General features: G+C 45.4%; 1 protein-coding gene across 1 annotated transcript in view; it reads left to right on the plus strand.

The window, feature by feature from the left end:
* The first annotated feature begins 1,105 nt into the window (after positions 1-1,105).
* Positions 1,106-25,219, plus strand: part of RASSF5 (Ras association domain family member 5) — a 92,361-nt gene continuing 68,247 nt past the window's right edge. The window contains exons 1-2 of the mRNA XM_067531920.1: positions 1,106-1,238; positions 2,421-3,167. Coding sequence (XP_067388021.1) covers positions 2,630-3,167 — 538 coding nt within the window. The 5' untranslated portion in view covers positions 1,106-1,238; positions 2,421-2,629. The remainder of the gene's footprint in view (positions 1,239-2,420; positions 3,168-25,219) is intronic.

Raw genomic sequence — 25,219 nt, forward strand, 5'->3', positions numbered from 1 at the left:
CAGCTCTTGTGTAATTCCTGGGGGAAACTTTTCCATTAGTTCTGATTGTTCACTAATTGGTCTGTTGCTTTTGAAGGGTGCTGATTACTGTGACTATTAGTCTTCCATTTAAAAGCAAGAGACCAGCTGGAGGAGTCTGCTGGAATTTCCTCTGGAAAGCTGGAAGCTCAGTCACTCCTTCATCCCCTCATAGGCAAAGCACTGCAGGAGCTTCCCTTCTTCATACTAAGCACTTCTGTGGTACCTTCTAGGTCAGGATCCCATCCTCCTGTACCTTGTCTGACTAATCCTTCTGACACCCTGGGAGGCAGGGAGTGGTATTACTCCCAGGATAGTGGCAACCTGAAAATCCTGCCTTATTTTCATTTTTTTTAAACGAAAGCTGAGCTTCTCATGTAAACACCTGACTCCAGGATTGGGGTTTTAAGAAAAACTCCAACTATTGTGAGATGATAAAATGGCAAGGATTGGCAGTGCAGACAGGGAAAGGGAGTTTCCCAGGATCATGGTCTCCTTGCACCAGCATTGTCACTTACACCTGCGTGAAGCATGGTCCTTCCAGTTTGGCTTACTCCCATTTGAAAGAAAGAGAAGAGATGTGCATGTTCCACCTTGATGGTTACAAAAGCTGAGCAGGGCTGAGTGTGCAGACTGTCCTCCCACCACTCCTTGATGGTCTGGCTCGCCCACCCTCTACTTATCTCTGAAATCAGTTGTGGCTTTAAAAGGGTATCAGGTCAAATTGGGCTCATAATCTAGGTTTGGCAAAAAAAGGGGCCTAAAAGCGCAAGTGTTTCAGGGATCTTTTAAAAGTCAAATTGAAACTAAAAAAATGGGGGGGGGGGCGCTCTCCAAAACACCCAAACCTTATCTAGCTCTGCTGGCAGCTAAGTTGTGCTAGTGCTGGAAGCTGACTGCAGTGGGAAATGGATTAGTTTATTTTCGCTTCCTTCCACGGAATGAAATGCACCAAAAGGCAGGAAGAAAAACTTTCCAACTTAGGAGCCCAAAGTTAGGCACCTAAATAAGTGGCTTGATTTTGTTTATTTTTCCCTTCCAGAAGAGCTTGAGCACCTGCAGTTCCCATTAAGTTCAGTGGAAGTTGTGAATGCCCATCACTTTGGAAAGTGCCTTTTATATTTGGATTTGGCCACCTACCAGTGAGCACCCACGTTTGAATAGTTGGTGCACAGTGAAAAAGATTTTAACATTTTACTAAATGAGTGATGGCAGCAAAGGTAGGAAAATTAAATCATTGTTAATATAGTTACTAAGCTCCCCAGTCCTAGACCAGGACCCATCGTGCTAGGTGCTGTACAAACAGAACAAAGACAGCTTCTGCCCCAAAGAGCTTAGAGTCGAGGTATAAAACCATGAATGGACACAAACGCACAGGCGAGTCCACGGAAACAATGAGAACACGGGTCAGAAATATTGGCAAGGATGACAACTCACCAGCTGAAATATCTCCTATGTATAAAAATATAGTTTGTTTAGTAAAGGCTGTTTACTGTTAATTGTTTATAAATATGATTTAGCCATTCAAAACTTCCCTGCCAGAAACTCCTTTGTTGCATTTTCAGAGAGGGCAGCCTGCTGAGGGGTTGGGGAAAGCGTGCAATTATTGGACCCAAGTGTGTTGCAGATAGGAGTTCACTAAATAGTGGGGGGGGAGGTTCTAAGGGGTGTAAACTCCTTAACATTTTGATTTATTTATTGTGTGGTATCATCATGCGCTTGCTGTCTCTAGGATAGGGCCACGGTCCCGGGGCCTGTGCTTCACCCCAGCACGGGGCAGGAGGCGGGCAGCTGCAGCTCGCCTCCCACATGCACCCTGAGACCCAGGGCAAGGCTGCCCCCAGCGTCCCAGTGCCAGGACTGGCAGGGACCAGGCAGAAGGGGGGTGGCTGCCGCTAGGGTCCCACCTTCACCCCAGGCCCTGGCTCTGAATGTCTATTTTACCCTATAGACCCGTAGGGGTCACATTGATCAGAAGTGACGCCGGGGCCGTTTTCCAACAGGAAATCGGTTTGGTTCTTTCCAAAATCCCCTCTGCTGCTGAAGTACCCCTCAAAAATCTGGCCCCAACTCCTGCTGTCGGAAGTGGTTTTGGGCCCTGAGCAGCCTCCACCTCCTGCAGCCTTGCATTCCCACACGTGTGTGTGTGTGTGTGTGTGTGTGTAGGCCTGCTGCTAACCTGACCTCGAGTGCATCGGTCTGTGCGCGGGGTACAAGGGCAGGGCAGGGCTGGCTCCCCTCCCCGTGCCTGCAGCGGGCTGGGCGTGCGCGTGCTGGGAAGGTCTGGGGGGGCAGGCTCGGGTCCCCTCCCGCTGGAAGGAAGCCGGGGGGGGTTCCACTCACCTCCCCCCCCCCCCCCAGGGCCGGGTCTGGCTTTTATTTATTTATTTATTTTTTAACAGGGCCCCGCCCCCCTGCTGCTGCTGCTGCTGCGTTTGCAAACCGGGAAGCGGGGCTGGGGTAGCCGCTGCTGCTGCTGCGTCCCCCCCGCCCCGGTGCCCGTGCGCAGCCGGGCTGGGCGGCCGGTCCCTCTGCATAGCGCCTGCGCTCGCTGCCGGGCGCCCGGCCCCCCTCCGGCTGCTGGCCGCTGCGGCTCGGCTGGGCTTGGGCCATGGCGTCGCCGGCCGTCGGGCACTGCCCCTGCCCCTGCCCCTGCCCCTGCCCGCCGCCGCTGCTGGACCCGGAGCAGCAGCTTTTCCTGCAGAGCCTCAGCGCCCACGAGCGGAGGAAGATGCTCAAGCAGCGCCGGCGGCAGGCGCCGGCCGCGGTGCCCTGGCCGGGGGGCGCCGCTGGGGGCGGCCGGAGCCCCCCGGGCCCCGAGGAGGAGCCGCTCCCCTCCGTCGCCTCCACCCGGCAGGAGGCGGCGTCCTCGGCCGAGCCGGAGCCGGCCGGCGGCAGCCCCCCGGAGCCGCCCGGGGGCAGCCCGCCGGCCAAGCCGGCCCGCTCCGGGCTGCTGCACCTGCGGCTGCGGCTGCGAGCCGGGGCGCCGCGCCTGCTGCCCGACGTGCGGACCATCTTCCAGCAGCCCCGCGACCCGCGCCTGCCGCCCGAGCGCGGCGCCGGGCACCGCTTCCGAGCCTTCGCCCTCTGCCGCGGCTGGTGCGACCTGTGCGGGCAGGCGGTGCAGCGGCGGGCCCTGCGCTGCGCCAGTGAGTCTCGCTCTGCTCCCTCCCCTCTCCGTGCAGGGGGCAGGTCCCCCCCTACTCCGCCCCCCACCTTCCCTTTGCAGATGGCTGCAGCCCCCCCCCCTTCCCGGTGCAGGGGGGCCCGACCTGCCATCCCCTCCCTGCAGGACAGACAGACACACACACACACAGCCCCCCTCCACCCCCGGGGTACTCCCACCCCACTGCCGCGGACCGGCCATGGCAGGGGACCTCCGCATCCCGACCCCACACCCTGCTTGTTGGAGCCGGGGGGAAGCTGTGTGTTTTGGAACCCCACTGCATGGTCTCAGAGAACTAGTCCAGGGGGTCACCTGCTTGCATCTAATTTGCGGTCTTTTTAGGTAGCTCTGGGAGAGCGGCTCTGCTGTATGGGGAAGGCTAATTCAGCAGCGCCTGCAGTGATTTATTTATTAGAGGGGAGCTATTTCTTTCGCTGCTTCTAGCCCTTCGGTAACCTCCCTGGGGGGAAATATATTTTCCCCTCTTTCTCCGGGATGTTTTCCCTATCATTTATTAAATGATTTATGAAATCTATTACATCCATACATATTGACCTTAATCTGCAGCTTTGACCCTATTGTATGCTTTCCTCTTGGCCCCAGTGGTAAATCACCTGGTACTGGGACAAGGTGTTTGCAGATTTGTTCTTGATTGGTCACTCTTGCTTTACCTTCTTCAGTAGCTGGGCAGGCTTGCGAAGTACATAGCTGTCTTGTGTGGGGCTGTGTGGAGGGCATTGGTTTATTGGGATCCAATGTCATGTCTATACAGCACTGTGGACTTGATTGATGCTACAGTGCACAGACTAGACAGAGATCAGGTTTTGAGTCTCAGTCACAGCAAAGGGGTGTGTGTGTGTGTGTGTGTGTGTGTGTGTGTGTGTGTGTGTGTGAGAGAGAGAGAACATGCTGTGGTCAAGAGTTCATTTTGGTCACCAGCACATAAAGCCTGCCGTTTTGGCTTTAAGATTTAGCAAAGCTGTCCAATGAGGGCTGATGACGTTTAATAGTCTTTTCCCATCCCTTTCACAGACTTTCTAGAAAGTCGCAAATTCATAGAATAATTGGAAGATTGGTATTGAAAGATGCTCCTATCGTCGTCATAGCATTTTCATAGTTTAATGATCTATGATTGTCAAATTTGTCCCTGGTGGTAAAGATATCTGTTTCCTCTGCTGTCAATGGGAGTTGCACCTGCTTATGGGATTTAGCCCCTAGGATTCAGGCTGCTCTTGATTATATGATGTATATTTTTCTGCCAAGATGCTGCTGTGGCAATGTAAGGGCTTTTCTCAGTAAGCTGAATGACAGACTGGAAAAATAATGCATTGGGGAGAGGGGGTTGATTGAACTTAATGATCAGTGTGGAACTTCTGATGCTGTCAAGAGAACTTGGGTTATTGCGTTTTTTTTAATTGGCTCTCTCTTGTATAGTAATCAAAGCTTAGTATTTGATGGGGTGATTGGGTAGATAGATGTACATTTTCCTGGGCCCAGCACTGCCACTGAAAGGCTTATTCTCTCTCCTATTCTGTATCATCTGATAAATATGCTTTCATTTTCAGTGTTGAATGGACATTCACCCTATGTCTGGGCAATAACATCTACTTGTTTAAAGTAGCTGAAAATTACATTTTCTTATTACCAACTCCTTATAACGGCTAATATAGTTACAGAGGGAGAGAGGACAGTAATTAAATTCCTCTTTCCAAAAGATGGCACTGATAACCTGAGAAGTAGAGAGAGAATCTTGTAAAATGTATCTAATCCTGATGTGCTTTGATGTATTTAACTGCTTTTCAAAATAAAATGTGTGTCTGGGAGGGGATGCATGTTTTAGAGGTTACACTCTCACTGCAGTACAATATATGCTATTGAACCACATTCAAATCTAAAATACCTGTATGCTAGATACTGATGTGGTATAGAGTTCTCTTCTTTAAATTCATTCTGCATAGTGTTTTGTTTTATGAATAGCTTATGGAGGAATATCTAGTTACTAACTAAAGAAACGGAGACAAGATAACTGTAAGTGAAACAATAAATTAAATGTGAATTTAATTTAAAAAGAAAAAGTTTTATTGCCCATCTTAAACTATTATGATTTGGAAAAGGAAGCATATCAGGAGTCTAAATATCTTGAGTCTTAATTCTTTTTTTCTACTCCAATACTTGAGAAATTTTAAGCAGGTCGCAAAAACAGTCAAGCACGTGTGATTGTGCACATGCCATCAGCACCATTTTTATTTCCAGCACTGCGTTAACAAACCCCTCCAAACAAGCAAACCTTCTGGAGCGGCTAAAATACTCTATCCCCAACACCATTTTGACATCGGCAAGCGTGGCAGTGCACAAACATGGAAGTAAACAAAAAAGTAGACATGTTTAATTTTGATTCCATTGGCGCCACACAATGTTTGCTAATAGAAGTCGACATAGTAGTGGTGAAATTACTTTCCCCTCCTCTACGGAGGCTTTACAGTCTCATGTGGTGTGGTAGGTGATATTGTTCAAAGGAGACTTAAAACCAAGGTCCTGGCAACTTTATGATCATTAAGTCCATGATCTTGCCAACACTAAACTTTACTACTGTGATCCTACTTGTGATAGTAAAGTTAGACTTAAGTGTCTGCAGGGTTGGAGCCCAAGATCTTACTGGCACTTTTCACGGGTGTGGGGTGTCAGTATAGGTTCTTAGATTTATATACAGTCAAATATATTTTTTATTTTTTTGGGTTTTTTTTTCAGGTGACCATTGTCATGTTTAAATGACCTTTGTTATCTTGGGAAAATGCTTCATCACTGCAGAAGACATCCCGCATTATAACAGAGAAAGGGCAAAAAATTACATGAAACAGCAGTTGGCTAATAGATGTAGGGGAGTATTTTCACCTAGCAGAGACGATCACACCATTTGGTTTGATTTGTCGTTCACTAGAGCACACCACTTGCTGATTATAGCTGTAACATGAATCCTGGATACAGCAGAAAAGAGAGAGAGATTTTCAGTGTAATTAGTCTTGGTAATGAATGTATTTGTTCTTTTTCTTGTCATGGGACATAAATTGAAATTAATAAATACATTTGTTCAGTCACTGCAAGAGAAGCCATCTAAGAGCTCAGATAGTTTGTGGAGATTGATTGATTGAACGCACCTGCTACTGAAACACATTTCTGTTACAGTGCCTGGTTACTGACTGGTTATCTTCAGTTTGATGTGATTTGATATTTAGGTCCAGATTTTCAAGAGTGCAGAGTTGGATTGTTATGTGCTCCAGTTTACTTAGATTGTAGGATCGTTGGGGTTAGGAATCGTCGTCGTCTTCTGTATTTGTGCAAAGCCTCATGGGGTCCTGGCTATGTGTATAGCTCCTAGGTGCTACCACAATCCGAAAAATAATAATGGCCAGGTTTTCACAAGAGCTCTAGTGTGCCGAGCTCATCTGAAAATCTGGTTCTGATTGCAGGTACTGAGGCCTTTTGACCTCGGGAGCTGTGGAATGCCTGTAACACCCGTGGGGCCTCGTTGTCTGCTGCTGGGTACCTTGCAGAGTCAGTCATTGGTGTCGGTGGAGGATTATTATCCGGGAGCTTTCTATTTTCACTTTGCTCTGGTGTGACTGACTTGACAAATGCTGGTCAGTGACGAGCCAGGCCCGTTGACTTCAACTGACTTCGGGGGTGTTCAGTGCCTCATGGGACCCAGCCTTTTGGGTATAACTTTGCGCCCCATGGAGAGTTAACAGCTTAGTTTGCTTTCATCCAAATTATGGTGTAATTTTTTTTTTTTAATGATCTCTGGGGCTGTTGGGCTGTAGGTCACCTGGCAGACACATACCCTAGGTCAGTGGAAAATCAAAGCTGGTAACATCTGAAGGGTGCTCAGCAGCCCATATGAAAGGAGTTTGGTAGTCAGTCTGGTTCCTTATGATGGCTGCCAGCGTCTGAGTTGGGCCCTGTGGTTGGCAAACTTAGCAGGGAGGCCAGGAGTTTGACGAGGCCTCTAAAAGGTGGAGTGGCTGTCTCTCTTTGACATGCTTCTCCCTTAACGTTGAGGCGCTATACCACGAAGCTTGCACCGCCGCTGCCTATGTTCGTATTCTGTGGTTAGACAGAGCATGGCTGTCTCCAGCTCTCATTCATGACATTCCATTTCCCTTTCATAAACAATGTAGTGTCCTCCCACTCTCATGCAAACATAAACTTAAATGGAGTGGGTGGTAGAAACTGTGTGAGTGTATTATTTATAACACGGTGACATCTCCTGGGCTTTTCACTGCCAGTTCATCAGCCTCCTTGTCGAGTGCCAAGTAGTTGGTGAGAGAGTGAGACAGATCAGTAATAGCCATGAAATATCCTCATCTTTGAGTTGATACATAACTGCCTTTATTTGTTGATCGAGACTGAAGCATTGGATAATGCTCTGTGATGGGCTGGTCCACCCAAATTCCTGGCAGTAGATGCAGTTTGCATGAGTTTGAAAGACTCTGTTTCTCTGGCAGGCAGGATCACAGCTTGTTCCTGGTCCATAGTGTGTGTGTGTTTGTGTGTGTGTTTGTTTGTTTGGCAGATATGTTCTTATGCTGACCTCTCCGGAGCAATTAGTCCCCGTTCAGCCCTGTCTAGTTTTCCTGCTTTTGGCATTTGTTGGATTCTGAATCAAATGTTTCTTGATGTGGTTTACATACTATGGTGTGAGCGGAGCTCTTACATATATCATCCTTGTGTCCTTTGTTAATGAAGGGCAATTGGGAGGGACAGTAGCACCATATGGTCCTGTTGTATTGCATTAAGGTTTTAACATGGTATGATATTAATTAAGTGTAACCATATCAACATCATATCACACGATAGCACAGTAATAATATGTCAGTGCTGGTCAATTTGCCACATGGTATGTTGTTTTAAATCCTTGTGGAATAGTGTGTTCACCTTATACATGTTTGCTTCCTACTTGCCTTACTTGTCTCTTATTAATTCACTAGTAGTGAATGGTGCATATGGTGTTTGTTCACTAGTATAGAAAATTCTGCCATTGTAACTCTTGATTACATGTAAGAGGTGGGTCTGAGCCATGTTTTGGATCTAGATCCAAAGTTGGAGGCTATTCAGAGTTGCATAATACAGGGCTAGAGTTCTGGCCCATCTTCAATATTTATTTAAGTTTAATGTGGCCTGTTCTTTACCAGAGAGAGGGCTTCACTTGGAACATTGGACTGTGTGTTTTCCAGTTGAAGTTTCTATCTATGTTAATAGCTAACTTCCCATTCCAGGGCAGAAGTCTATGCACAAAGCAGAGCAACACATGCCTGAATGTGCAATGGAAGGAGAATCCACCAGTGTCAGGATTCAAGGGAGAGAAAGATATTTCCCTAACTTCCCCAGAGCTGCCGTAACTTGTTTTTTAGAGACTGTGCAGATGGTTCTGCTATTAAAAAAAGGGGTAGTAGGTGACAGCAGTGTGTTGCCGAACAAAGAAGGGGTTTTGGCTGGAATTTTTTTTTTGTGTGTGTGTGAACCAAAAATCTGTTGAAATCCCCTATTTTTGCTTTCCTCTTTCTAAACTGATTACAATAAATAAACCCTTTCCAAGAACTAGTTTGGGTGGATTCTTTTTGTTTCCTTCTCAGTGGAAAAGCTGGGTGTATGGTGATAGGAGAGTGTATGCCATGCTAATGTCAGAGTAAAAACATTTCATTTCCTGGAGACTGCTTTCTTATGTATAGCTGGTAGGTTGGGACTGTCTCTCTCTCTTTGAACACAGGATCCAAAGAGCACTGAAGCTAATATTCTTACTGACTTCAGCAGGTTTTGAATCAAGCCTTAACAGCCACTGGGATGTTAGGGCCTGAAACAAATCCCATTCTAGTCAATGGGAGTCTTTCCTACAGCAGTTGGATTAGACCCTTCACGATCACTTCATATGTGGGGGCTTTGGAAAGTTGTGGGTATGCAGCAGGGAAAGGGATGGTTCAGTGTGCAATATCCAAGAGTCTTGTTCCTAGCTTCTCATAGGACCTGACTCAAATAGAACAGATGCCTGGAGAGAGTAACTCTGACTCTGCCTTCCTCCTCTCAATGGTCTTTTTCATCTCTTCTGTAGGACAGACTACTGGGTCTTCATGTGCAGCTCCATTCATACCAACAAAGGAATGGATGGTAGTTGTGTGTGTGGATCAAGGTCGGCATATGGCCCTTTTTTGTCATCCTGCTAGAGTGAATTAAGAAACATTTGGGCTTTAGTCTGTAAGCAATATTGTTGCAGCAATTGGAATCAGGCATACAGGACTAGACTGCTATTGTACGTTGTGCTTGTAAAGTGTGAGACCTAGTCTGTTGTTGTTGTTTTTAAGCATTTGTTTGGTAACCAGCACCCTGTTACATGGCATCTTACAAGGTTTAAGCTGAGACATTCAAGATCTCAATGGGAGAGACCACATACCAGGCTCTCCTATGGCCTGCAGTTTTACCAGGCAGCCAGGAAACTGGGAATTAATTAATTTGGGGGTGGAAGGAGCTCGGAAAAGAGATGCATCTTGCAATGCTTTCTAAGAGTGTGGCTAGGTTTGTGATGTGGCTGCGCTTGTGGGGCGGAGGGCAGTTTATTTAAAGGAAATGCTGACAAATTCAGTTCCTAACCCATCAGGTTTTCATCAACGATGCCAGAGAAATCAGGCTGAACTGCTGATGTGAGCTATGCTTCTGATAAATGTTGGGGAGAGAGGAGAAAATAAGGGAGGTTCTTGCTAGATCAGACACAGATCTCAGATATAGCTAGGTCAGCAGGATATATAGAACAGCTGGGCAAGTACTGCCACCATGCAATGATGATGGTCTGAAACAACTTCATTTGTCATCCAAGAGCTATAACGGATGGCACAGTTTCTGTCATTAACAATTTAAAGACCTTCAAACCCTGCTTTTTTCCCCTGTTGTTGGAGCACTATGATATATGTGCGTGTATATCTCTAGTGTGATACACATTTTTGTAAAGGAATGGAGCAATTAATTTGCAAGTTCTGTTGAGCTAGAATCTTGATACTTTTTCTCTTTTATTATCTCACTGAGTATGCAGAGGGAAATCCCACATGTCAGCCATCTTTGACCTTTCTATCAGAGATCACCTGTCTTTGGTTGTAGGATTGCAGATGTCCAAGTATCCATTGAAGCGACAATGATATTCGATGCAATCATTGCTTATGGATCATAAGTTATGGAGGTGAAGGGGGGGGAAGAGTCTCAAATGTGAGGTTTGTCCCACGTATTGTGGGTCACTGAAAGGTCATCAGTTTGACCACTTAAAAATTGGATTAATTTAATTGTGCTGTGTTGGTTGTGGAACTTCCAGCCAGGAGAGACTAAGGCCACTGGAGGTCACTAGTTACATACAACGAACTTCAGCCAAGGAAGTTGTCAGCGGTGACTGTGCCGTCCGGTGCTGACTTTGATAGCTACTTCCACCTGAAGGCTAGGTTACTCTTGGGAAGTGTTTATACACACACCCCTCCCCAGCACCACGCTACTGTGCGTTTTCATTACCGCCCAGGGAGAAGGAGGCATGTTACCTGTCCCCCCCATAAGAGCTTCCTGTTACTTGGCGAGCCTTGTGCTTTCCCAGCAGTCAAATCTGTTTTCCCTCATCCCTTTATGTTTTCCTCACTTGTGTCTGTTGCGAAGTCTCATGACTCGCTTTCGTCCCCAGTGGATCCAGGCGAATGTGCAGCCATTGCATTTTGAGTGACCATAAAACAAGGATCATTTCATTTGAGCGTTTATGACATGTTGATAGCATCTCCTTGCAAAGCTTCTGCAAGGACAGCCTGCCCTGGGGTTGGAGTCTGATGCCTTCAGTCTTTAGCTAGTACTCATTCAGCTGCAACAGCCGTAATGTTGCAAAGCCAGAAGACCTATGGGACTAGATGCTTCTCTACGGGTAAATCCTCCTTATTGTCCTGCGTTTTTCTACAAGGAAGACAAGTCGTGTGACACGCGGCAGAGGAGGCCTGTGAAACGTACACAGAGCGCGGCTCTTCTCTTCGGCTCATAGATGCATTGCTCACTGAGCCCAGTGACGATTGCACATGTGCCTCGGAGGGCAGGATTTGGTCCTTAACTTCTGCATTGTGGCCTCGTTTAAACAAAACGCTTAAGCTGAGCATGAACCTGGTTTTAGGCACCTGCTTGAATCCATCCCCGTTCATCAAAGCATTTAAGCCTATGCTTAAGTGCTGTGCTGAATCAGGGCCCATTTTTCTAGCCAGGAAGTTGTTTAACACACCCCATCTCTCGCCATGGTTCATGGAACGCTTCTAACAGCACTAGATGTTTGTTGAAGGCAGTGCATTCCTTTTAATATTGATTCCAGTAAACCTCGGAAATAGAATTTCAATTGTTGACATTATTTAATATTTCTCTCGTCTGGAGACACCGGCAGGTTAAAAGAAGTCACTGTCTTTTTGTCTGCGTTTACCCTCTCCTCCCCTTTCAATTCTTTTCAATTTGGGCACTTGAAGTAAAATGTTACTAATGACTCACCCAGATAATTTTTGGAGCAACATCCTGCTTCTCTGTCCGGCTAGTCCAAGCAGGGTAGTGAGGCTTTATGTATGAACCCAGCCCTCTGGGCAGCTATGTAATAGACTGCATGCTCACAAGATTACAAACATAAGCCAGATAAGGAAATGGCGCTGTTGCTAATGTGAAGCTGTTCTATATGCTGTCAATACATAAACATAAGAACTCTTTCCAGAGGTGGGCACTGTGTTTGCAAGTGAGGAGTTGAGACAGGGAGATGAAGTGACTTGGCCAAGGCCACACAGCAGGTCAGTGGCAGAGCTGAGAGTAGAATCCTGGTTCCCTGACTCCAGATCCATTGTCCCAACCATGGGACTACGTTCTCTTACTGCTGCTCTTGAGGGGGGAGAGAGGAGGTAACCAGCAGGGATTGTAGCTCTTACTTTTGTAGGGTAGTTGATTTTCCCCCCCGGGCTTAGTTGGTTAAATTGAGTCTGTTAGCCTTGAAAGTGTTACATTAACAGTTGTAGAGGGTGATAGTGCAGGATTAGGAGCCAGGGTTCCTAGTTGGAGGGGGGAGGAGGGTAAGTGTGTTCAGGGGAATGTTTCCCATTGACTAAATCAGGGGACTGGGAGTTGGCTCATAGTTCCATTCCCAGGCCTGCTTCTAACTTGCTGTGTGACGTTAGGCAAGTCACTCCATCTGTCTCTATTTACCCACTTGTAAAATGGCAGGAACATCCCACAGGGGGATTGCAAAAATTAATTCACATTTGTGAAGTTCCAATCTTGGATGGAAGGTGCTTGCATAAATGCTCCAGATAGTAGCCATGCACTGGGATATAGATTGTCGTGATTTAGAGGTTGTGAAGGGCTAGATTTAAAGCGTGCTGTTAAACTGATGATTTCTTTTTCCTGGTATGTGGCACCTGAGATGTTGCATTTATAGTGGTAACTGATAGGCACTAATCCAAAGAAAGGAGAGAATTTACTTATTTTAAAGTGCCTATCTGTGGAGTTTAAATCCATAATCTAGTGTTTAAGTTCAACCTGATTTTTAAATCAGTTATTCCTTTATTTTTAGAGCCCTGTGTGGATACAAAATTTGTATCTGCAGCCGATGTGCAAAAATGATCCATGGATATCAACGGATTTGCAGGGCTCTATTTACTTTAGGTTGCAATTAAACTTTTGAGGCATTGACTTTAAACACTGAAAACAGCAGAAAGCTATCACTCAAGTGAAAAAAAAGATATTGGTAAGACTTTCCAGTGAAAGGATGGATCCTGCTCTCTCTGCTGTAATCTCTTCCGTTAGGTTGTTTTATCTTATCAAACAAAAAGTCCCAGAAATAGAAAGTTTTCCATGGGTAAGACAACCAGCCCTGAGATACACAGCATTGGGCGGTGTACCTTCCCCTTAAAAAAAGGAGTCCAAAGTGGCAGTATATTATAAATGAACGATATTGATGTTCTGTCTCCATGGGGGAAGAGAGAGCCTTGAGTTGGGAACGTTCATAACTCGCAATGAGACACACGGCTTCTTCCAATAACGTTCTGCATCTGATTGCTGCCTGTCTGCTCTCTAGACTGCCTCGCTTGCTTGAGTCTGAAGAAGCTATTGATCTTCTGTTAAAAGGATGACCCAAGGGAAAGCAGAGGCAGCCGCTTGCTTTGGGGTTGTAACAAAGAGAATACGCAAGATATTCAGGCCTTTTCCCAAGTCAAATTCTTGGTCCGAGGGTTTCTACCTATTCAGGAGTCCCAGCAGGGAGACCTTACTGGTTAAAGGTAGGAGCTTTTGCAAGTTTGTATACTGCTCAAACTAGTTATTTGCTGAGATGTATCAGGCTGCAGCTACTACTGAAACATCATGGGATGTGTGCAATATTGGATTCCCGTATATATAAGAAATGGGACACATGAGAGGTAACAAACTGCAGTGTTCTACTCTGTAACTCGCCAGGTACTGAGGGTAAACTCCCCTATAGCTTTGTGTTCTTACAATATTTGTCAATATTGAGGAGGTTAAACTTCTGTTTCGTCTCAGCTGCTTAGAGAATTAGATTACATTTTTCTGTAAGAGTGTCCCCAAATGCTGAAGTAACACTGCTGTGAGCTGTTGTGTTTGCGTGTTAAATTTCTTCTTTCCCAAGGAAAGCTTGATTTTCTAACTAAATGCGACCCTGTCACACTTGCTAAGAAGCTGGCTTCAAATATTAGTGTTCCAAGGTGTAGTATTTGTACATTTCTCAAGAGTGTTTTCACTATAGTTACAGTTTTGTTATTTTGGGATGTGCTTGTTCTGAAACAAGGCAAGAATTGTTTTACTCACTTAAAAAATTGGGTTTGTAGTCTCAAGTGAAAATGAGTGAGTGTGAAATCTTAGGACTGTAGTCGGAGACTAATCTTCAGACAAAGAGGTATCTGCAGTTCATGTACTGTGTGTTAACCAGGATGTCAAAAAAGGCTACTTTTAAGGATGACTGTTGTGAATATGAGCAGTTCAAATTAATATCCGCTGGAAAACAGAGCAGGCTTAGTTTTATGCTCTATCACTACTCAAGTTGGTGGCAACCTTTTAGATTGCCCCCTCCCTTGGAATTTGTGACCATCTAGGTTCGCTTTCATGAGGTTTAAAGGGCCAGATCCTGCAGTGTTTACTCAGGTTAAATGCCCATTGACGTCAAGGTGTTCTTTCTGAGTTTGGGTTGAAGGACTGAGCCTTCAGTCTTCTTAGGTTTGAAAGATAAGTGGCAAAGAGCTGTCACAATCAAATCTCAGATAAAGTGTGTGTTATTTATGGAGCTAATATGGAAATTGCTGGGAAGGCAGACTTTGAAAGTGAGTGAAAAAGACTGTAACTTTAAGGAATTAGAATGATTTGTGTTTGCCTTTCAGCGTTGCTAAGATCATCTTAAATACTTCTTGGTAGAACTGCTGTATTCTCTGCTGTGAGTCACCTGCTAAAATATCAGGATATTTGGTTCATATATTTATCTTAGTGAATATACCGTGACCTTCACAGACAGCATGTTACCCTGCCGAGTGCATGAAATGGGAACTGGCTGAGAGGATATTTGGCAGCTTAATAGTTCCTCTCCTAGCAAGCTCTGACTACTACTAATAACCTTGAGGAAGAAAAAAAAGGCTGCGATTCCCAAGAGCTAAACTTTGCATTCAGCTACACCAATGTCGCTCCGTTAAAGGACATAAAATTGCCCCCAACTTACAGTGGTGTAACTGAGAGCAGAACTTGGTCCCACCTATACAAGTAAAATGGAGTAATCTGTCCAATGCGAGAGCTTAGAGATTTACAATTGTCTCTTGGAAACTGAGTTGGCAAAAGTGTTGTTTGTGCTTAAAACTGCCAGTGGTGCCGTGGAGTTTGTGCCTTCAGTAACTGGGGAGAAGAAGGAAAGTAATAGCTTCATCAGGGGGCATTCATGATTCATTCCATACAGTTTAATTTTAGCTGGACAAAAAAGAATCAACCTTCATTTTTAATTGAGGATAACAGAGATTGTGCTCAATCACTAAACCCGATGCCTTCGTGAGAACTGAAGTTTCTGATCGAAATTGCATTTCTATCAAATTAAGCGTCTCTTCATTGGGATGTAGAGTATTTTACTCCTCGAGTGAAGATCTGCTCCTTCAGCGGCTCTTGGCAAACCCTGTCATGTGGCTACCTCCTAGAGCGGGGTTAAGTTTCTAAAATTAGCTTTCCCTGCAAGTTACTGAAGTGACTGTGTCTGTAATAGGTGATAGTGACCAGAGAGTGTCATAGTAAGTCCTGTAAAGAAATGGCTAATAATAAGGAGCCTGATCCCGAGGAGTACTGGGCAGCCACAACTCCCGGTGACTTGTGTGTGTGTGTGTGTGTGTGTGTGTGTGTGTGTCTGTCTGGAGGCGGAGTGGATGTTTTGGGTGCCAAGCTGTTTCCAGGGCTAGAGCTGATATCAGTGTGATTTTAAGCTATTGCTGTGGGCCAAGAAAGATGAACAGACCGATCCATTTCAATTACAGTGATAGCTTCTCTGTCCTATGATCGGTGCAGTCCAATGCAGAGCTGTCTCGGAGCCCCAGGGTATTCTGGTGAGGATGGCCATGTAAGTAGTGAGATTGACAGGACAATGGGGCAGGGAAGGGCCAGGACTCACAGTTTGGGTCTTGTTCGGTAAACACCCAAAAGTTTGGCTGCTGCTTCTGCGAACTTGGGCTGGGAATTTCCTAAGAGGCTTTTCCTTAATGCTCTCCAGCCCTTTCCAGCCCTTTCACTTCCAGTCCTGGGCTGAAAATGTAATGAGAACAATTTGGGACATGAAATCCAAGAATTCCCTGCTGTGTCCTTACGGAGAAATACTGCCGTTTTCTAGGAATGGGTCCCACACATTACAGCTGGCAGGAATGCTAATGCAGAATTAGCATTGCTACTCTCAAACACTGTAATTATTTTTATAAGGGCATTCTTGCCCAGTTAGGGCCAAGATTTTCATGTGTCTTTTAAAGGGGCCTGATTTTCAAAGGGTGGGTTCTCAGCACTTTCTGAAAATTGGGTCTCTAAGGTGTCCCAGGTTGGGCTCCTAAAATCACTAGTTGCTTCAGAAAAATCATATTGTGGAAGTGCAAGAGTGGGGTTGGGGAGGAGAGTGGATCTGAACCCATCAGACACCTTAGCCCGTTTTGCAGACCAAATCCTAAATGTTATGGGGTAAGGGCAGGGAGGGTGAATGGTCCAGTCATGTAAGCATGCAGCTGGTGCTTTGTAACAGCACCTTTCAAACTTGGACTTTCAAAGGAAGGTACAGAAATGGGGTGACTTAACCCCTTAGACTGCTTTGAAAATCTTGGTCTATACATAAATACATATGAGAGAGACCAAGACACTTCTTGATCAGTTGATGGTCCGAACATTACAAGTGGTTCATGGGAACCTGTCTTGGTAGGAAGCAGAATGAAGCCTCTTGAAAGCTAGGCAATGTGTGGCGTTGGGAGCAGATGTATCCATGAGGCTCTTTCTCTTGTACAAAACATCGGAGGTGTAGATTTTACCCTCCTGGATTTTTTATTGGTGTCAGCCCTAGGCCCACGGGCAGGAATACTTACCTCTTGGTTCCCCCTTGAGGGTCCTGTTTCTGCCTCGCCACTATTATTATTATTATTAGAGTGAAACTGTTTCTGACCAGAAACATAAATAAGCGCATGACTAGGGCTGGCGGATCCGTGTCAGATAAAACAGCCCTTCCGTGTGACTCCTGTGTTGAACCAAATGAGGGCTGGTTAGGAAAAAATATATATTTCTCCCGTGGAAAAATTTGATGAAAATTAAAATTGTTTTTGTTTTGTTTATCAACGTTTTTCAGATTTTTGACCCAAAAAAAATCATGCTCTGGTGGTGTGTGTGTATTTTTGTTATGGCCCATGGATTCCTGACAAACATCCAGTGTATTGTAAAGGTTTAGGGGGCCCTGCAGTACTTAAGTAATCTGGAAAATTCTGAGTCTTGTTGAATGGGCAGAGCCTTTTGCTTTAAATCTGACATTCGGTAGCATTACTGAGACCGTTCCCGTCAGGCAACAAGTCTTCCTTGGTGAGTGCCCATTTCGGGAGTCTCAGATTTTCCACTTGCCAAGGTTTCCAACAGTAATGCTGTGTAAGGGCTATTTCCCTAAACACGAGCACACTGTAATAAACACGCATTCTTTCCAGTGGCTTATGTGAAATGCATTGGATGAGTCTCAGCCACATTCCCAGTGGACAGGAGTGAATGTTGCTAAAACCACGACCACAGCTGGACCTAATTGGTGGTCTAAGCAGAGAGATACGGCTAGGGACTGAATAAGCCAAATAGCTGGAATGCCCCTCTCCATATAGAGACAGAGCAGTTTAAGGGAAGCTTGTGCTACAGCTGCTGGGGTGTAGAAAGAGCAGACTTCAGGCCGCAGGGCTGTCCAGAAAAGCTCTTATCGGTAGTGCTGAATTCATGCACGTGAATGAATAGATGCCATAAATGAACGTGAGCCAAAAATTTTGGATGGGGTTTCGCATGCCTGGGTAGTGCTCGGCTCTGGGGGCTTGACCCAGACCCTCTCTGTTCAAAACCCAAAGAACAAATGCTAAACCTTTCCGGCGGGGCTATGTAACAAAGCACTACCCTGCAGGATAACAAGTGACATCCCCGTGAATTCCTTGCCCCATTTCCGGTGGGGTAAGGAGGCTGGAATACCGGCATTCAAGTCTGCCAGGGGAATTGGCGAGTTGAATTTTTGCCGGGGAGACTGATGTTTTTAAATAATGATTTATGTCACGGTGGCATGTAGAGGCACCAACAAAGATCTGGCCCTCATTGTGCTTTGCGCTGTACGAACAGTCAGAGACAGTTGCTGCATCAAAAAGCTCAGAGTACAAACATAGAAGACGGACAAAGGGAGCCTTGTTATCCCTGTTGTACAGTTGGGAAGCTGGGTTCCAGTGGGACGAAGTGACTCTCCAAGGGTTTGTGGCAGACCCAGAAATTGAACTAGGATCTAATGAGTTGCAGTCCCATGGTTTAACCACAAGACCATCCTTCTCCATCTGTGTCTGTGGATGTTGAATACTGTCTGGTCACCCGCAACTGAAGAAATGGTTCAGAGTCAATTCACTGTCATCCTAACTTCCATTCAGCTCAATCATCCCACTGCACAGGCTGAGTTGTTCCCCCCCGCCCTCCCACCTCCAGATGTTGCAGGTGAACGCAGAGAGCTCTCACATGCTCAGAACTGGCACCTCCTTCGAAGGGTTTGTCAATTACCCTTATTGAGAGGATGTTCTGGTCGCTCACAAGGCCATGCATTACAATTACCGGGTAAACTGATCAGCATGTTTCTAATTTAAAAAAAAAAAAAATCCATCTCTGTTTGCCCACAGGCATATTTAAGCAAATTGACTCTAAATAGAAAAATGATAAGCAGCTCACGTCAGATAACTGTGAAATGGTAAATGACTTCCCTCTCCCTCTTGAGATCGCTAATGCGGACCCTCAGGCACCAGCTCCCCAGCCGTGGTGCAGCCTCTCTGATTCTCAGGATACGTCCTCAGTCATGCCTTGCCTTGCGTAAGACACCAAGCGCAGCTCAGCAGACACCGCCATTTCCAGGGCAAACATGGAGTATTCTTTCCCTGACCTCTCTTGCCAGCATCACCAACTTGGAGCATTCACACGTCAGGTTCCAAAAAAATACGGGATTGGCTTAAAAAGCATCAGGGTTTTTTGGTTGTTAAATACATTTTGGTTTCTTTTTCTTGGGCTTCTGAGAGTTTAGGGAACATGTTTTCAAGCTTTTCCCCCACAACTTTGGGGGCTAAAACATTTTCATTATTTAAAAAAAAGAAAAAAAGTAAAGCTGAGATTTTGACATCATTCCATGACTCCAGGAGCTGGGGCTTTTTAGAAACAAACCCAAAATATTGTGAAGCTTGTGATAAAATTGTGAGAATTGGTCACACTGCCTTCCACATTTTATATTTTCTTTTTTTTTAAAGCAACTGAAATAACGTTGATAGTCTCAGGGATGTAGCCATTGCCAGATGGGAGCAGACCAGAGGCCAGCTAATGCAGCATCCAGTTCTGACCTAGGCCAATGCCAGCTGCTTCAGGTGAAGGTGCAGGAAATTCCAGGATGGATATTTGTCTGTCTAAGATACTTACATGGCCTCCATCACTGTAATACATGAGCGCCTCACAATCGCTAAGATACTTAGCCTCACAATGCTCCTGTGAGTAGTGTTACTCCATTTTACAGATTGGAAACTGAGGCACAGTCTGCACTGCAGCTGGGAGTGAGCCTTCCGGCCCGGGTAGGTAGACGTGCACTAACAGGGCTGGAACTAGCATACTGAAAATAGAAGCCTTAATGTTGCGGCTCCAGCACTAGGCTTGGGGATGGGGGAAGTAAGAAGGGATTTCTTTCAATAAAGAGGCTGCGTTTTTAATTTGATGGAGGATCACAAATTCCCCGCTAACCATTAGGGCTGCTGCATGTTTTAACTGATAAAGGAGTATTGTGCAGGCCTTGTGAAATCGCACTTTTTTTTCAGCAAATCTTTTATTGATATGTAAAGTGACTGATTACAAAAAACCCTGTTAATTCAGCCTCCTGATGGAAGCTTTTGGATTTTAAAAACCATAGAAACCTGCTGTGAACAGGAATACCTTTGTGATTTTAAATAACATCCGTGTAGATGGTTTTTTGTTGCGGATTTAAGTATTTCCCAGCAGTGTGAGCAGCCCAGGACATGAGACGTGACAGCCTATCTTTGCTACCTAAGCAGAGTGAAATTCCAAATATAGCATAGATATTAGAAGAATTGTTAGATTTTAAATCTATGCTCAATTTTCACAATCTCAGGTGTTAGGAACACAGGTAAGAAAATCTTGCTGTTCAATTAAAATAAGTTGTTCAGCCCCAATTCAGCAAACACTTTAATAGAGTGTTTTTGACTTCATTGGGATTTAAGCACATGCTTGAGTGACTTACTGAATCTGACCTTAATCCTGACAGCGTCCCTTTAATTCTGAATTAAATGCTATTTAAGGGTATAGTCCTGTAAACACTTCCTCCTAAACAACCCCTGACCTTGCAATTTGATCCATGTGACTGGATCCTCATGTGAAGGCCCAGTGACTTCTCTGGCACTCCACACGGACAGACTCTGATGCCTATGCACAGCCCCACTGAAGTCAGTGGGACTCCAGGCAAAGTCTAGATCACATTGCAGGAATGGAACCATTATGCCCTTTCTGAGAATAGACTCCTTTGTCTTTTTACAGGGAGACCTACTCTGCTGGGGAATGAGTGTTTCCAGAATTGGCCCTAAACCTAGAAGTTCAGTCATTGCAGAACTATTTTGGAACATGGCTCACAACCCAGGGGCTAATATCCAAATCTGTGTGGCATATCCACTCTTCTATCATCCCTCTGTGTTGGTGTTGGTTTGTTTTTGTGGATTTGTTTTTAATTTAGATTTTCTTTTTTAGTTCAATAACACATTAAATTATGGTTTGAATATACTTATTCTGCAGTCCTTACTTGTTTACATAGTCCCAGAGAAGCTCATGTGAGTAAGAGCTGAAAGATCAGGCAGGATCTCCTTTAATCTGTGTTCCGGTCGGAGTGAGATATATCATAGAGAGAGAGAGAGAGAGAGAGAGAGAGTGTGTGTGTGTGTGTGTGTGTGTTAAATAAATAAAATAGTTGAACTACAAGATTCTTCTTGGTGTTTCCAATTTGCTTGTGACACAGTGGAAAAGGTCACTTTTTGTTTATACAATCGCATTATTTTTCTTGTAAAAGTTGATTTAAAAAAAAATTCTGGTAAAGTAAATACTGTTTTAGTATTACTTTGTAAACGCTACAGTTTAGTGTCAACGATCAGAACTCTTTGGGTGGTGAGTGCATGTGTGACACATCTTTCCTGGCTTTACTTTTTACCTTTTGTTTTTCATCCAGTCAACAAAGCCTTTTTTTTTTCTTGACCTATTCGATTCTAAAGCGCCCTGGGAGGAGGAGGAGAATGATCTCTGTGCTGTTAAAATGACTTGTTTATGTAATGGTGCATTTACTAGCAGAACTTGTTCTGGCAGCAGAGTTTAAAACCTATGTGTGTCCTATCTATATTTTGGCAGGTTTTATGAGTTCATTTTTCTGCTCTGATATTTAAGAGCTGGTTGTTTCAGCCACAGTTTCCATTTCCCACCTACAGCCCCATTTATATGTAAGGAGCTTTAAGCATCATTGATTTATATATATACACATATATGTGTAAAATACAAATGAATGCATTGATTTTTGTCGTATGGAGCTGGAACTGTCTGGGATCAATTTCACACTTTCCCTGGCAAAGGCTCTGTCTGCAGCTGCCAGCCTGAAGAGAAGAGTGAGTAGCAAAACCTGGGGTTTGGCAGGAAATCAGTGAAAACTTTGAGAAAGCTCCACAAGGTTGTTTGGTGGGGTTTGCTCCCTCCCTCTGCTGATGCCTGGTCGTACTCTCTGTCCCTCTTTCTCTTTGTTGTTTGGGGGGAGGAGTTTGGTTCTCCTCAAGCAAGAGGTAAAAAGATACTTAGTAGGCCTAATTTTCCAAGGGATCAGCACCTGCAGTCAGGGACAGACCAAGCTCCCATCATGACACTAAGGATATGTCTGCATTAGAGTTTTTTTAGCTGGAATTAATTGATAGTTAACTCAGATTAATTGGTAAACGTGTTTGTTATGCTAGTCTGGACACTTCATTAATGTTAATGGTAAACTGCAACCTTTCTGGTGTGGCCACACTAGCATTACAGAAGTTGTTATCCAAATCAACTTAACAGGCAATACATTAACTTGGTACAGTTCTCGTATAAACCTACCCTTACTGACAGATTGCCGGAAGAGCCCAGCACTCAACAGGCTGAGTTACTTTGAAACTTTGGCTCCATACAAGTCTTTATTTTACATGTAAGCTGTGGAGGTGCTAGAGGGAGTCAAATATTGTTCCTAAAATGTCCTATTTGGGATAACTCAGAGGTGCAAAATGGGTATGAAAAGGCACCATGTTGTTCTGTAATGTTAGAGGATGAGTTAGCAGACTAACTGATCCCTCTGTCTTTTCCAGGTGGGATGTAAAATGAAGGTCCCCTGAGTGTGATAATGAAAGGTTCCGGATTGCTTTTCCTAAGGGATAGAGTGGTAAATCCTGATGTTCTTTCCGAATACTAGTTCGAGTGACTGCAATGTCCCCTAGCAATATTAACAGGCTGTGGGACTCTTCTCCAATTCATGGCTCTATACAGCACTGCGGTCCTTTGTAGTAAGTCTTGGCAGTTTTGCAGAGCCTTTTATCCAAGGATCATGCAAAGTGCATTAGAGAAATTAATGACTTAAGCCTCACAATGCTCTTGTGAGCTAGATCAGCGTTCTCCTCATTTGTGTAGATGAGGGGTTTTGCCAGAGGTCACAAGAAGCTTGTGGCAGAACTGGGAGTAAAACCTCAGTCTCCTCGCGACTAACCCCATACTCCAGCCACAAGGTTGCCCTTCCTTTCCTTAGGCATGTCAGCCGTCTTAGCCTGCAGAGCTGACGTGCTTGGTAAGCTTTCTGGTGCTGCTGGAGCTCTGCAAGAAGGAGCCCAGGTGCCTCTTCCAGTTCTGCGAAGTTGAAAAAACCCTTCCAGCCAAGTGTGAAACAGCCAGAGGGGGGGGGGAATCGAACAGTAATCCCTTCACGGGGTGCTGTGGAGGCAACGTGGACTCAGCCCTCCCAGGTGCGAGGTTGCCTTAAAGCGAACCCTTAGTGCCCCCTCGGTTGTGTTATCGTTGGATTCCAGTTACAGGAACAGCCGGTGCTGGTGTTAATGGGTTGCGTTGGGAACAGGGAACAGTTGCTTAGGGAAATTAAAAAGATCCCGCTCCTGTCCTGGACATGGCTCTAGTAACTTACGCTGCATAGCAGTTTGTTTGTGCTTTGTCACCTGTGGTGGAATTGCGGTCTACTAGTTAGAGTGGGGGTAGGGGCTTGGAACTCGTGGGTTCTGTTACCTGCTTGGGGAGAGGCGAGCAGGAGGGACAAGGAAGGGGGAATGATGTCTTGTGGTTTGAATGACGTCCTGAGGTCTGTTCCTGGCTCTGTCATTGACTTGGTGCGTTACCTTGGGCAAGACACTTATCTTACCTGTCTATAAAATGAATACAAAAATATCCCCTGCCTCACAGGGGAAAATAGCTAATGTTTCTAAAACACTTTGGGTTATTCAGCCAGAAGGGGCTGTAGAAGTGCAAATAACAAAGCCATAATATTTTGTTTGACTCCTCACAGGTGGGTCTTTAGCTATCCTTTCTAAGCAGAGCCCTTTTTATTCTGAAAAGTTCTCTCTCTGGATTGTGTGTGACTGTCGGCCATTTGAGAAAATCCATTTTAACTCAGAAACAGCAAAAAACATTCAAAAGATCTCAGTTGTTGGCTTTGACTAAATGCTACTGTGTTATCCGAAATGTCAACTAGATGTGCCGTGTGTTTTCAATAAAAGAATGGCAGATTAAAGGGCTTGAGGAGTATGCCTAGGACTATTAATTGGCTCCAGAATGGGGATGAAAGCCCTTTAGTGAGGGATTCTTTTCCCTAAAGTTGATATGATCGATATCAACTCTATAATAGCTGCTCTGTGTGTGATTACACCAGTGACTGAATCCTGTCTTGAGAAAACATTCAGCCTAAGGCCCTGTCTACATTAGCGCTTATGCCGGCAGAACTGATTTTGCTCAGGGGGGTGTTTTTTCACGCCCCTGAGCAACCGAAGTTTTCAACCGAAGTTTTGCCGGCAGAAGTGCTAGTGTAGACACGGCCTAAGCAAGCAGGGTTAAGAAAGCAGGAAGGCACAAACGACTGGTGGTGTGAGCCTGTGACTGTGGTGACAGGACTCCTGGGTTCTGTTCCTGCGCCTGCCACTGACCTGCTATGAGAGTCGGGACAAGTCACTGCCAAATCTTTAAATGCGACCCCTGGTTTTCGGATGTCCAGCTTGAGGAAGCTTGGGCCTGATTTCCAGGGGCTCAGCTTCTTTGCCCCTCAGAACTTCGATGTCTCCAGCTGGGCTTCCAAAGCCAGTGGCTACCTTCAATTTCTTTCTGCCTCAGTTTTTTCATCCTTCAAATAGGTATAACACACAGCTCCCTGGGGTGATTGGAGGACTGAAGTTTGTAAAGCACCATGAGGCTCTCAGATAGTAGCTGCTGCATTTGGGCAAAGTATTATTATTTGAGATGGGCGTGTACTAAATCTCCCAACCCCACCAGCTTACCCTTGACGGTGTGTGAAACCTACATCTGATCGTTCAGCTTGATCTCCCACCTCTACGTAGTACTTGGAACTTCGACCTCTGACAGTGCTCCGTGCAGTGAGAGCCACAGTAATTTAGAGGCTTCGGGATACAATGGAAGATTCCTCCCGCCTTTAGTGCGAGTTGTGTGCAGATTGGCCCATTGAGGGGAGAATTGCTGCTGCTCTGTTGTTACTATCTCTCTCTCTCTCTCTCTGTCTCAGCCAGAGGATTGTGGGCTTGCACAGTTCAGTGCTGACTCCACAGTGCAACACCCAGGGGAATGTTACCTTGTTGAGGCACCATCCTTCAGATGAGACGCTGAACGCTCCTTCCCATTTGTCATCTTTCAGAACACAAGCAGACTTCCCCCTCCGCCCCCGGAAATGTCTTGGTTGCCTCCGAGTGGTGATGGGACAAGGATGACGGGAAAGGGTTAGCCACCCAAGAGTTTGAGAGAGAGCCGCACAACCCTTTCTCTGACACATGCTATGGGCGTCTGGAGTATGGAAGAGGCCTAGGTCTATAAAACAAAACCCTGGTTCTGTTCCATGGCTTTGCAGCTGCAAATTAACCAGCACTTTGTGATGCAAGAGCTAATATGCATCTCTAAGCACAGCCAGATAGAATGGTTGGTTAATTACTGCCTTTTAGAAAGCTCCACTGTGATATTTTAGTTTGCTACATT

This window comes from Emydura macquarii, unplaced genomic scaffold (assembly GCF_026122565.2).
Source record: "Emydura macquarii macquarii isolate MOO-44397 ecotype Brisbane River unplaced genomic scaffold, CSIRO-AGI_Emac_v2 contig_3220, whole genome shotgun sequence".
NCBI lineage: Eukaryota > Metazoa > Chordata > Testudines > Chelidae > Emydura > Emydura macquarii.